This window comes from Capra hircus, chromosome 16 (genome assembly GCF_001704415.2).
Source record: "Capra hircus breed San Clemente chromosome 16, ASM170441v1, whole genome shotgun sequence".
NCBI lineage: Eukaryota > Metazoa > Chordata > Mammalia > Artiodactyla > Bovidae > Capra > Capra hircus.
The window spans coordinates 6,203,381-6,216,247 of NC_030823.1; the positions used below are offsets into that span (position 1 = coordinate 6,203,381).

A 12,867-nucleotide genomic window follows, 5' to 3' on the forward strand; every position below is an offset into this window, starting at 1 on the left:
TGGAAGATCTGTGGGGGGATACAGGACTCTTATTGTAAATCTTAGGACTGCGTAACTTCTAATGATGGGTCGGAGACTCCAGGGTATAGACGGTGGGATGTAGGAAATCGGGACTTGCTTAACTTCTCATTTGTAGGACACGTACCTCCATACTCCGACTGGGAAAAGGATCATAACTTTGCCCAGGTAAAAATAAGGTTTAACATTGACAAAGCAAAAAAAGAAAAGGCCTGGGTCAACGGAATATCATGGGGACTTCAGACCAGAAATGACCTGACTACTTATAACGGGATCATTGTTGTGAGTCAAGTTTTAGAACTGGTACAAATGTATAGTATCGGTCCAAACCCCATTGAACAGGTCCATGCAACTCTCTACCCGACAACCTCCCTACCTACATCCCAGGGACCAACAAAAGACCCAGAGACGGGCCCCCTTGCTAAACTTGGACAAACAGATCCACTATGGAAATTAGTAAAGGCAGCTTATGCTACCTTAAATCAAACCCATCCTGAGGCAACTAAATCCTGTTGGTTATGTTACAACTTAATTCCCCCTTATTACGAGGCAGTAGGCCTCAACACCTCTTACGACCTGGCCAACAGCACCGATCCTCCCCAATGTCGATGGAGAGAACGAAAAGTAGGCCTTACAATGAGAGAAGTGTGGGGAAAGGGACTATGTATGGGCAAAGTGCCACCAGACAGATCCTCATTGTTTGCCCTTACTGTTGAACTCATGAGTCTGCCTGTAGCCAGGTGGTCAGTTCCACAGATGGGAGGATGGTGGGTGTGCTCTCACACTGGGTTGACTCCCTGTGTACACAGCTCCATTTTTGATCCTAAAAAAGAATTTTGTGTTATGGTGGCTGTAATACCAAAGATACTGTATCGACCAGAAGAAGCTGTATATGATTATTGGGCCCACAAATTGACTCTTAATCAACAAGAAAGAGCTTATAAAGTTAAGAGAGAGACCATTACTGCCATAACCATAGCAACTATGTTCGGTCTGGGAATAGTCAGGGCCGGAACTGGAATAACAGCTTTGTCTATGCAAAGTCAAGGATTTAACTCTTTAAGAGCAGCCATAGATGAAGACATCACTCGTATAGAACAGTCTATTAGTCATTTAGAGTCATCTTTAACTTCCCTGTCTGAAGTAGTTTTGCAAAATAGAAGAGGGCTAGATCTGCTATTTTTGCAACAGGGGGGACTTTGTGCTGCCCTAGGAGGAGAATGTTGTTTTTATGCAGACCATGCTGGAGTAGTTAGGGAATCCATGGCCGAAGTGAGAGAGGGGCTAGCCCAGCGTAAACGAGAGCGTGAGGCTCAACAGGGATGGTTTGAGTCCTGGTTTCAACAATCCCCCTGGCTGACTACTTTAATCTCTACCTTGCTAGGACCCCTGATAATCCTTCTAATAATGCTTACGTTCGGCCCTTGTATTATCAATAGACTTGTAGCCTTTGTAAGAGTGCATTAATACAGTACAGCTGTTCGTGCTTCGGCAGCAATATCAAACAGTATCTCAGGACCCAGAGGAGGATTCCTCTGTATGATCTAAGAACAGGGGGGAATGTTAGGCAGGGTGGTCAGCTCAATGAGGTGCATAACAGCGCCGGGGACCTGAGTCATGTTTCCTGTTTTCTTGAAGAACATTCCTTAACCAAATAAGGAAAATCCTTTTTTCTATATGCGATAGCATAAGGAAGGCGCGCGTTGCATGAGCTCATTCTGCCTGTCCAATCAGGTATCGCCAAGTACCCTGTAACTGAGACAAAGAGCTGACTGTATATAAACCGGTGTACTGCTTTGTTCGAGGCTCTCGTCTGATTCCGCTGCGTCGGATGAGGCTTGAGCCCTAGCGCGCTAGAAATAAAAATTCCCTTCCTTGCCTTTGCATTACCACGGTGGACTTGTTCACTCTCTCGGTTGGTTTGGAGATATGGGCTCGGTGCATAACAGTGATACCAGAGGGGCGGATGAACATATATCCCGGGAGAGGGCAACCGAGCAGAGGGTAAGGAGGGCACTCTGGGCAGCTCTCTCTTCTCTGTGCCAGAGTCAGAGAGTTCACAAAAGGTGCACAGCGGAGGACCAGACAGAAAGACACACCCCCGGACAAAGCTGTCCACCAAGGGCAGGCTTTGGGATCGAGAGTGAGGAAAGGGCCATCCTCTTCTCAATCCGTCACCTCTTGCTGTGACTTTAGGGGAGCTGCCTTCCCTCTAGGGGCAGGAAGACCACAGGCACAGAGCGGGTCTCCAAGCTGCGGGTGTGAGAGTGGGAGATGCAGAAGCAGGAAGTGCTCTGACCCCTGAGAGCAGTGGCAGCGGCTCAGCACAGGAGCTGGCTGAAGCCTTTCAGTCCTCGTGTTGACTTTCAGCTGCTCTTCCCTCTTGGTTTCCCTTGGGGCTCAGACAGTAAAGCATCTGCCTGCCATGGAGGAGACCCGGGTTCAGTCCCTGGGTCGGGAAGATCCCCTGGAGGAGGGCATGGCGACCCACGCCAGTGTTCTTGCCTGGAGAATCCCATGGACAGAGGAGCCTGGTGGGCTACAGTCCATTGGGTCACAAAGAGTCAAACACGACTGGGTGACCAACAGTTTCACTTCTTTTTTACCCCCTAATCCGGGGTTTTAAGGTAGGACTTGAAAGATATTCTGAGGTCTGTTCTCATGAACCAAATAGGATTGGCTTCTAAGCAACCCAGAGAAACCTCTCCCTGGTACTGTCTGTGCAGCAGAAGATTCTGCTCTCCCCTGGGCAAGGTGTCATCGCCCACACAGCTGGGAAGTCCCTCCTGATGTCGGACCTGGCTGCACCCTCTCTGTGCTGGCTCTATAAGGGGCGCCTCTGCTTACAGTCCTCGGCCTCCGTGGGGAAGCCGGCCCGGCCCTTCCCTCCTTCCCGCTGGAGCCAGGCCACGAGGGGCTGGGCTACTGCTCCTCCTCCCAAGCCGAGGCCCGCAGGGCTCAGAGCAGACACAGATTTTCCACCGCTGCCCATTCTGTCTCCTCCAGCCAGGCAGGGGCCCTGTGAGTCCCCAGCCTGGGGTGCGGGCGGTGACTTCCCAGGCCGACATTCTTGTCCCCTTTCCCAGCTCATGTGCTAAATCTGGCTGAGGACCAGAGGTACTCCCGGTTTGGGTGAGACTTTTTGTCAGACACGGTTTCTGCTCATTTTCTTGATGTATTTCTAGGGGAAACCCCTTTCCAGTTTCCCGCATTCTCTTGCTGCCAAATCCTCCTTCCCCACTTTGGGAAGCAGTGTACTTGAGAAGCAGCTGTGAAGATGAGGGAGTAAAACCCCCTTCTGGCCTGGGCAAGTATTTATGTGAAATCACAGCTGCTGAGATCAAGGCCTGAGAGCCTCTCGGGGGCTGGAAGAATTGGAATGGAAAGGCCCACATTGGGGGTTGGCGGAGCTCCTAGTCCCACATGGTTCTCCTGTGCGATCCTGCATGTCAGAGGATTCGTTCCCAAGGCCACCTGCTAGCAGCCCCACACTGCCCCTCCCTGCCAGAGGGCGTGCGGGATCCTGGGGCCATTTGATTTCTTAGGGGGACTTTTAAGAGCTGAGGGTGACTTAAGGTGGAGCAGAGAGGTGAGAGAAAATGCAAAGAGGGAGTAAATGTGTGACTTTGAGAGCATCTAGGTAAGAGCAAGGCCTGACCTCTTTTGTTTTCCATAATGTGTCTTGTCTTGTTTGCTTGGGTCCAAAATAAGGCCAATAATGAAACTTTTACTGAATATAAATTTCATAGGTTGGACTCTGACAGACCTGGTGTCGCCGTCCCTGAGGACAGCAAAAAGACAGGACTAATTGATGTCAATTGTAAATAAAGAGTAGGAACAAGACTGATTTGTCTAGAGGTGCAGAGAAAAGCGGCGAGTGGGCCTGCCCTGAGGTAACTGAAGAAGGCTGACCAACCATTCCTGTTTGCCTGGAGCTGAGGGGTTGTCCCAGGAGACCGGCTCTTCAGTGATGAAATCTGGAAAGTCATTAGTCACAGCAAAATGAAGCCTCAGCTGAGCACAGCTCCCTCCATGCCCCAGCCCCTCTGTGTGTGAGCTGGAATCCAGCTGCTGCTTGTGGAGCAGCTACAGACTGCCACATACTTACTTGAGTAGGTACCAAACCCGTCTAGGCCTCAGTTTGCTTGTATGTGACACGGGGTTAATAGCCGCTGCCGCACAGGGCCTTGCGGCTTCGGTGAGAAGACACACATGTGCCTGGCACAACTACGATCACTTAAATGTTCACAGTAATACCTATTACTCATGCAGTTCATTCAACGAATTTGTGTACATGTCAGGCACGGCTTTAGACCTAAGGAACAAAGACAAAAACCCTGGCCTTGTAGAGGGAGATAAACAAATGTGGAACAAGTGTATCCAATAACCTGTTCCAGGAGAAGACCTGAGGAGGGAAACAGCTGAGCAGGCCAAGGGGATCCCATGTGCTGGGGCAGAGACATATATGTGAAATACGTTGGTCAGGGTTAGCGCCTTTGTCCAAAGACCTGAAGGAAGTGAAAGGACGAGCCCTAACTAGGGAAGGGAAATCTGAGAAAGAAAGCAGCATGTGCAGGGACCCTGCAATGGAAACATGTCTGGTGCACACAGAGAATCGCAGGAAGGCTAGCTTGGCGGGATCTCGGTGAACAAGGCGGAAACGGTAGCACTCCACAGGTGGGGAACTGGGTGCTCATGAAGGGGGCCTACGTAAAAGGGCAGATGAGTGCCATGGGGGGTTGGAAGAGACCATTCTGGACCGAGAGGAGACCGAGGGCAGAAAGCTAAGGCTAGAAGCAGCAGGCTTGTGGGACGGTTGCCATATCCAGCTGAGAGACGGCCAGGGCTTAAAGCAGTACGCGAGCAGTGGGAGATGAGAAGTGAGGGCGACCTGGATATATTTTGAAGGTAGAATTGATGAATTTTCTGACTAAATGGGTATTGTAGATAAGAGAGAGAGAGGAATCAAGGATGATTGCCAGGCATTAATAGAGAACAGAGTCAGGCAGGGTTACCTCGGTGGAAGTGAAAGTGTTAGTCGCTCAGTTGTGTCCAGCTCTTTGTGACCCCATGGACTGTAGCCTGCCAGGCTCCGCTGTCCATGGGATTCTGCAGGCAGGGATACTGGAGTGGGTTGCCATTCTCTTCTCCAGGGGATCTTCGCAACCCAGGGATCGAACCCAGGTCTCCTGCATTGCAGACAGATTCTTTAGCATCTGAGCCACCAGGGAAGCTCTTTTAGCTAAACTGGTGTTGAGTCTTTTAGCCTTTTGGCCTCCATTGAACTATTGGCATATGATAACCTTCTGATTCTGATGTGTTGGTTTTCCCTCATAAGTCGCCTGCTCACCCTTCTTATGGATGGAATAGCATCTCCTCCCTTTACGTCATAAATCCTGCTTTCTTAAGAAACATCGCAGCTAGATTAACAAGCTATCAGAACTCCTGTTTCTCAACGGCAGGCCTAGCCGTCCAGCAGTTCCAAGTTGGCACACACGTGTTATCTCAGGTCCCTGGGAGAAACACCCCACACGGCCCTGTTCCCCAGCAACTCTGCCTCTGCCCGCCTGGGGAGCAAGATGCCCTGCCCAGGGACACTCCTTTCCCAGACTCTGGGGTTTCTTGCCTGCTGAGAACGGACCACTCAGAGTGGTGGGGGCAGGGAGCCTCTGGCAAGCAGCCCGTGTTGCTTCTAGTGCTTTGACCAACCCCCCCGCCCCGCCCACCCAGGCTATCTGCCTTCCCTCTGTTCCTCTCCATAAATCTGTTATCTGCTCTTGTGGCCCAGGTGCCTCATCCTGAGGACAGTGCAGAGATCTGAGGGTGGTCCCAAGCTGCCAAACCCAATCTAAGGTGGGACGCAGCACCCTCTGCTGTTAGCTCCTGGGGCCTCCTGTCAAGATTTCTCTCGGGAAGCCTGTGCGGTGATCTGCTCTTCCCAGGGTGCTGACCTCCTTGCTTCATTGCCCTTGGCCAGAGTTAAAGAGCAAGGATCCTTAGTCTCTGGGTTGGAAGTCTGCAGGGTCCTTATGGGGGAAGGGGTTGGGATGGGCAATCCGTGCACCCTCTTCTTCCTCTTTTAGTGCCGTCTTTCCATCTAGATCCCTTCTCAGCTAGTCTTCTCTGGGGTGCAGAGAGCCCTTTCTCTATAACCTCTGTCTCCACTTCTTTGTTCTCTCCAGTCTGTTTTCTTCTTCCTAATCTCATGTATGTTTCTTTTTTGGTGGTTGTGTTTACATCCTGTCTCTGTCTTATTTGTGAGTCTGACAGCAGAGACAGTCTCTCAGGAAGGGCACCTAAGCAAAGGAGCAGAGCTCTGCAGGGTGAAGCTGGAGGGGTACTGGGGTCCAGCAGGAACTGCTCTCTTGAGACAGCTCCTGGAGCCTTTTTTCCTTTCATAACCCACATCATAGTGGATTTTAGAAATAAAGACATCATGTTGGAAAACCAGGACTCAACAAAAGTAATTCTTAAATTTCAGATCTCTTTAACTCTTCTTTTTAAAGCAAAATGGATTTCTATGTCTGTCTTTATCCCAGCCTTCTCTTGTTCCAGAGAGTCCCTCATAGCAACTTCTTCCCTTAGGGAAAGGTACTCTGTACCTCCCTACCTTCATCAGACAGGGGAGAAAGGAGATTTCCCTCCCCTATTGCTCAACTAATATAAGAGGGAACTGGAAAATACCCTGTGTCTGGGGTCTGGGTTTCTTCCATGAAAATCTATATCTATGTAGAGAGAGAGGGGAACTTTTTAAAGAGCCAACTAAGACCCTAATGTGTTTCTCATGTGGCTCAGTGGTAAAGAAACTGCCTGCCAATGCGGGAGATGCGGGTTTGATCCCTGGGTCGGGAAGATCTCCTGGAAAGGGAAATGGCAACCCACTCCAGCATTCTTGCCTGGGAAATCCCATGGACAGAGGATCCTGGTGGGCTACAGTCCATGGGGTCACAAAAGAGTTGGACACGACTTAGCAACTAAACAACAAGACCCTTATGCTCTAGGAATATTTATCAACCTTCTCCTTCAGCCCCTTTCTGGAGTAAAGACTCACTGTTTTAAGCACTGAATTCCAAGAAGGATGGCTGTTGGTAATAGCACCAAGTGGCAGGACAAATCCTCTTGCGAGAATAAACCTGGCTCAGGGCTCTGAGACAGTGCCAGGAAGCTGCCACTGAAGAGGAGAGTCATCAATTTCACCTCCAGTTGTTAAGGTACCATTCCCAAGGCCCTAAGAGAAGGTCAAGCTCCCTGTCTGGCATGGGGTGAGGGAGGTCAGATCTGATGCCAGAGGTGCAAGGTGTGTTCCAGAAAGAGACAAAGGGGCGTGTTAGTTTCCCCTTGCTGCTACTCAGGGCTTCTGCCTTGCCTGCTGACCTGTCCTCTTTGTGTGTGCACCCTAGCAAAGACCCAAGTTGGAGTGTCCTTGGAAATCCAGCCACTCAACAGCCAGGAGGGGATCGAAATCCAGCCACTCGACAGCCAGGAGGGGATCGACAGTGAGGAAAAGGAGAAGAAGGCCGCCAAGCTGCCCAAAAAGGAGAAGTCCATGCTGCAGGGCAAGCTGACCCGCCTGACCGTCCAGACTGGGAAAGCTGGTGAGTAGGTGGGGCCTTCTCAGTGTGTCCGTCAGTCTTCCTCTGGGTCCTCGCCCCTTTGATTACCTCCTGTCTATACCAACCAGGTCTGGCAGGAAGGAGCCGAAAATTCCAAGTGGCTGGTGCAGTTCAAGAATCTGTGTCCTTCCCTGTGACTGTTGGACCCTTGGCTTTAGCAGAGAGACATGTCTTTCTATTTAGAGTTAAAGGCCCAAAACAAATGGGAGATTAACATTAGCAAGAAGGAAGATTTTAATAACTACTCACCTGCTCAAGTATTGGCTTGAAAATTCCTGGAGGGTAGAGAAGGCTGCTGTTGGCTGGGAGCAATTCTCTAGCATAGGAATGGCCAGGCACAGAGCAATGAGTTCAAAATGAGGACTGGAAGGCAAAGGAAGACAATGATTAAAGAGGGCCTTTGCAGAGCAGAGGTCACTAAAGCTACTCCTGTGCATCAGGAGAGGAAACAGCTTCTCCATGCCTGACTCTGGAGAAGGTGATGGGGAGAGGGTGCGGGGAGGGACGGAGCTGGAAGAGGCAGTGAAAGGAAGATTGCTCCCTCAGTGGGTATCCCTCCAAGCAGTCTGCTCCCGCTGTTTACTTCCTGACAGCCCCCTGTGTTCACTACAGAGTCTAGCCCAATGCATCTCTCCATATGCTGTTCACCTGGGACCTTGTTATGGTGCAGATTCTGACTCAAGCAGTCTGGGTGGGACCTGTGTTCCTAACAAGCCCCTGGGTGGGGCCCGCGCTGCTGCTCTGCTGAGCACAGTGAGAAGCAGGAACCTGCGGCGATCCACTTGAGCATTCAGCATCTCGGTCACGCCAGCCTGTTTCAAGTGGTTGGTCACCGCATGTGGCCAGTGGCTCCCTATTGGACAGTGCAGACAAACAGAGAACATTGTGAGCATCACAGAGTTGACAGAGCGTCAGCCTGGCCTGGTCATTCAGCTCCAGTACCCAGCTAATTTTGACCACCATGAAACCCCTTGCAAAGACACAATAGATGAACAAGAAAAACTGAAGTACGAAATCAAATCATTGAGCCTGGCACACAGGTTTGAAGCATTAAACACTTCCTGCCTCAGGCCTCCTGCTGTGCTCCTAATCCCCACCTTATTCTTTAGGGAGAACAGGCCACTGAGGGCTGTCACTGTGATCAGAACTGAGAATGAAAAGGAAAAGGAACACAGAACTAACATTTCTAGTGCTTACTATGTGCAAGGCGTTTTTCATACACTGAATCATTTAATCAGAGTAACCCTGTGAGATAAGTGGGTATCATCTCTTCAGAATAGGAAATGGAAGCATGGATTGCCCAGGTCTGAATCCTGCCTGGACCACTATCAGTTGTATCGCCTCTAGCAAGTTATTGAACTTCACCACACCTCTGTTTCCTCATCTGTAAAACAGGGATAGTGACAGCATCTGCCTCGAGCTGTGAAGTGTAAGTATAGTATCCAAAGTACCTAAGAGCCAAGCTCAGATTTTGTCATGATGTTACCACCCGGAAGGAGGGTCCGCTATTATCTGGGTGGCTCAGCATGGGGCCGACACCCAGACCTCCCCGAGGGGGGACCGTGGGGGAAGAAGCTGGGGGGCTCACTTGCGCAGGATGATCTCGGAGGCGCCCTTGCTGTGCATGCGGTAGCCGCCGCCCGGCTTCTCAGTGACTGTGCTCATGGACTTGCGCACCGAGTTGAAGGTGTACACCTTGTAGAGCTTCTCCTCGGGCACCTCGCTGCGCACGGCATGGTAATCCTGCTTCAGGTCCGAGACGAAGCCCAGCAGGGCGCACTCGGTCTTGTTGCCCACCTGCCGGGGCAGGCCGCCCTCCTTCTCTGGAGGCTGGAAAGAAAGGCACCGGTGGGCTGGCTGGGCGAGGGGCCGGCCAGGGGAGGGCTCCCTCAGGGAGCTTTCGCACGTGTGCCTGGGCCCAGGGGGCCGCAGGCTGTGGTGACCTGGCCCTGGAGCCACTCGGCGCCTGGGGTCTTTTTAGACGCCGTGGGGCTGGTGCTGGTGCCTCTAACACTCTCTCTCAGCTTCCAGAAACTAAGTGATAAGCTCAGTTCTGCTATCAGCATGAGGCCTCTTTTTAGAGATACTGCCTTTCCATAGTGATTGCACAGCCACAGATTCCTACCTGCCTCACTCCCCCACCCCATCTCCCAGTCTACTTCCACGGATTATTCCCTAGTCTCACCCCAAACACGTTCACTGGGGAGTGGGAAATGGGAACTGGGATGGCAATTCAGGCAGAATAAACGGGAGAAAAATCAATGGTTCCTTCCAACTACCCATTTTAAGTGTCCTGGCAAAAGAAGAGCTTACCAGAATCTTAGAGGTGTAGGCACTGTTGATGGAAATGCCATTGACAATAAGGTCCAGGACCTTGGGCACAAGGTCATCAGGGCTTGGGATCTGTTGATAATGAGTGTCTCCAATGTAAGCCTGCACCACACTCATGCAGTTCATGGTCAGTGTGCCCATCTTGTCCGCGCAGATGGCTGTGGCATTGCCCATGGTCTTACACAAGTGTCCAAGTGCCACACCAGGTTATTGTCTTTCATCATTTCCTACAAAAGAGAATAGATGAGACTGCAGAGGGCCAGCTGCGCTCTCCAAAACACAGGTCAAAGGCCATTTTCTAGCCAGCAACTCTCCACATTTCATTTCCTGCTCCCATACAAAAACGCAAGATACCATTTTTGTAAACCCTCTTAAGATGCTACTCGGTTAGGTAAACGTTGATGCAACTGATCCAGGTAGTCCTTCTAAAGTGCCAGCGGCTTGTGCCCCCGGAAGGCATCACCCAGAGTTTATGAAGACAAAGTGGCCGTCTTTTCAGCAGAGCTGCTTGGCGCCCTTCCCTCTGGTCTGTATTCTCAAAGAGCAGAGCCTCACCCCAGCCTCACCTCTACAGAACAGGCTAGTGAGATAGTGACGGCCAGGGGCACCCCCTCAGGCACAGCCACCACCAGCACTGTGAGGCCGATGATGAGGTAGTTGACAAAGTGTTTGATGTAAATGGAGGTAGACTCGGCCAGCCACGGTCTGCGATGGATCGCAAAGTTGTCGATCACAAAGTACAGAATCAGGAGGAAAACTGTGATGATCAGACATGATCAGACCTGTCCAGGAAACAAATCACATGAACCCAGGCTTGAGGGCATTCCTAGGGCCCTAACTGCAGACGGATATCTGTCTGGTCATACCCCAAGGCCCTAGCTAGTCTCTGGTCCTTGTTCATTACGGTGTAGGCGAAAGACATGATTTTGCATTCTAAAGACATGGGTATTAGTTTTGGTGCTGTACCAACTTGACTCATGGCTTTGGACTGGTCTCGACCCCTCTCTGAGCCTATTTCCTCATTTATAAATAAGGGGGTTGGTACAGTTTTCCAAAAGCAGCATTTTAAGATTCTATCTCAGAGCTACTATCTTCCGACAAATCATGACGTAGTGACTACTGTTACCTCTTTCCTAGCAGTTTATTGACTTTTTCTCTAGTAGACTGAGAACGCCAGGCGATTCACAATGTGTTCACAGCGATGCCCTGTGGTGTTAGCACAACACCTACATAACTAACCCTCAGAAGAGCGCCTCCCAGCCTGTCTCCTGACCTGGCACAGAGAGAAGACAACAGCAATGGCAACTGTTCGGGCAGTGCTCCCCATGGGCCCGGCAAGCACTTCCAGGGAGTAACTCATGAATCCTCACAACAACCCTGCGGGATAAGTTACTACTATCATCCTCTTTCACGAGGAGACAAAGGCACAGGGAGGTGTTGGTATGGCACACCAGAGGGGGACCAACCACCCTGGCCTGTCTGCGACTGAGCAGTTTCCTGGGCTGTGGGACTTTCAGTGCCAGAACTGAGAAGGTCTGCAGCAAACTGCGACAGCTGCTCACCCTGTACATCCTACAATGGAAGAACAAGCTCTGGGTCAGCAAACAGCTGGCCTGGGGGCTCCAGCTGCCATACCTATTGCCTGGCTACTCTGAGAGCTGGGGGATCAATACTTGGGCACCTGTGTCTACCTGTGGCACAATATCTGGGAAGAGTTCTGCTTTCTGATTCGTATCTTTGCTTTTCCCGAGGGCCCAGTGAGTCAGGGAAATCAGAGCAAGGCTAGAGGTGATTATTTCAGTGAAGGCATATTCAGGGTCAGGACAAGCAAGGCATCAAGCGAGGGTGCAAACTTTAGATAGGCCTTCACTCTCAGAGTAGTGCATTCCCTTGCTTCCTTCTGGTCCTTGGCCTCGCTTGATGTGGGAAGTACACAGAGACCAGTGACAGCCCTCAGTGGCCTGTTCTCCCTAAAGAATAAGGTGGAGATTAGGAGCACAGCAGGAGGCCTTAGGCAGGAAGTGTTTAATGCTTCAAACCTGTGTGCCAGGCTCTGAGGTTACTGATATTTCTCCCAGCAATCTTGATTCCAGCTTGTGCTTGTTCAAGCCCAGTGTTTCACATGATGTACTCTGCATATAAGCTAAATAAGCAGGGTGACAGTATATAGCCTTGATGTACTCCTTTTCCTATTTGGAACCAGTCTGTTGTTCCATGTCCAGTTCTAACTGTTGCTTCCTGGCTTGCATATAGGTTTCTCAAGATGCAGGTCAGATGGTCTGGTATTCCCATCTCGCTCAGAATTTTCCACAGTTTATTGTGATCCACACAGTCAAAGGCTTTGGCATAGTCAATAAAGCAGAAATAAATGTTTTTCTGGAATGCTCTTGCTTTTTCCATGATCCAGCGGATGCTGGCAATTTGATTTCTGGTTCCTCTACCTTTTCTAAAACCAGCTTGAACATCAGGAACTCACAGTTTGCATATTGCTGAAGCCTGGCTTGGAGAATTTTGAGCATTACTTTACTAGCATGTGAGATGAGTGCAACTGTGCGGTAGTTTGAGCATTCTTTGGCATTGTCTTTGAGATTGGAATGAAAACTGACCTTTTCCAGTCCTGTGGCCACTGCTGAGTTTTCCAAAGTTGCTGGCATATTGAGTGCAGCACTTTCACAGCATCATCTTTCAGGATTTGAAAGAGCTCAAGTGGAATTCCATCACCTCCACTAGCTTTGTTCATAGTGATGCTTCCTAAAGCCCACTTGACTTCACATCCCAGGATGTCTGGCTCTAGGTGAGTGATCACACCATCGTAATTATCTGGGTCGTGAAGATCCTTCTTGTACAGTTCTGTGTATTCTAGCCACCTCTTCTTAATATCTTCTGCTTCTGATAGGTCCATACC

The 12,867-nt window shown here is 50.4% G+C and overlaps 2 protein-coding genes across 2 annotated transcripts in view; one reads left to right on the plus strand and one right to left on the minus strand.

The window, feature by feature from the left end:
• LOC102173174 (ankyrin repeat domain-containing protein 26) overlaps positions 1-7,858 on the plus strand; it is a 43,338-nt gene extending 35,480 nt beyond the window's left edge. The window contains exon 5 of the mRNA XM_018059935.1: positions 7,419-7,858. The gene's annotated coding sequence lies outside the window, so the exon portion shown is untranslated. The remainder of the gene's footprint in view (positions 1-7,418) is intronic.
• LOC102189420 (plasma membrane calcium-transporting ATPase 4) lies at positions 7,959-12,063 on the minus strand. Its single transcript, XM_018060143.1, is given in 3 exon segments — positions 7,959-9,461; positions 9,945-10,145; positions 10,148-12,063. Coding segments are annotated over 3 exon segments (486 nt in total). The 5' UTR covers positions 10,187-12,063; the 3' UTR covers positions 7,959-9,215.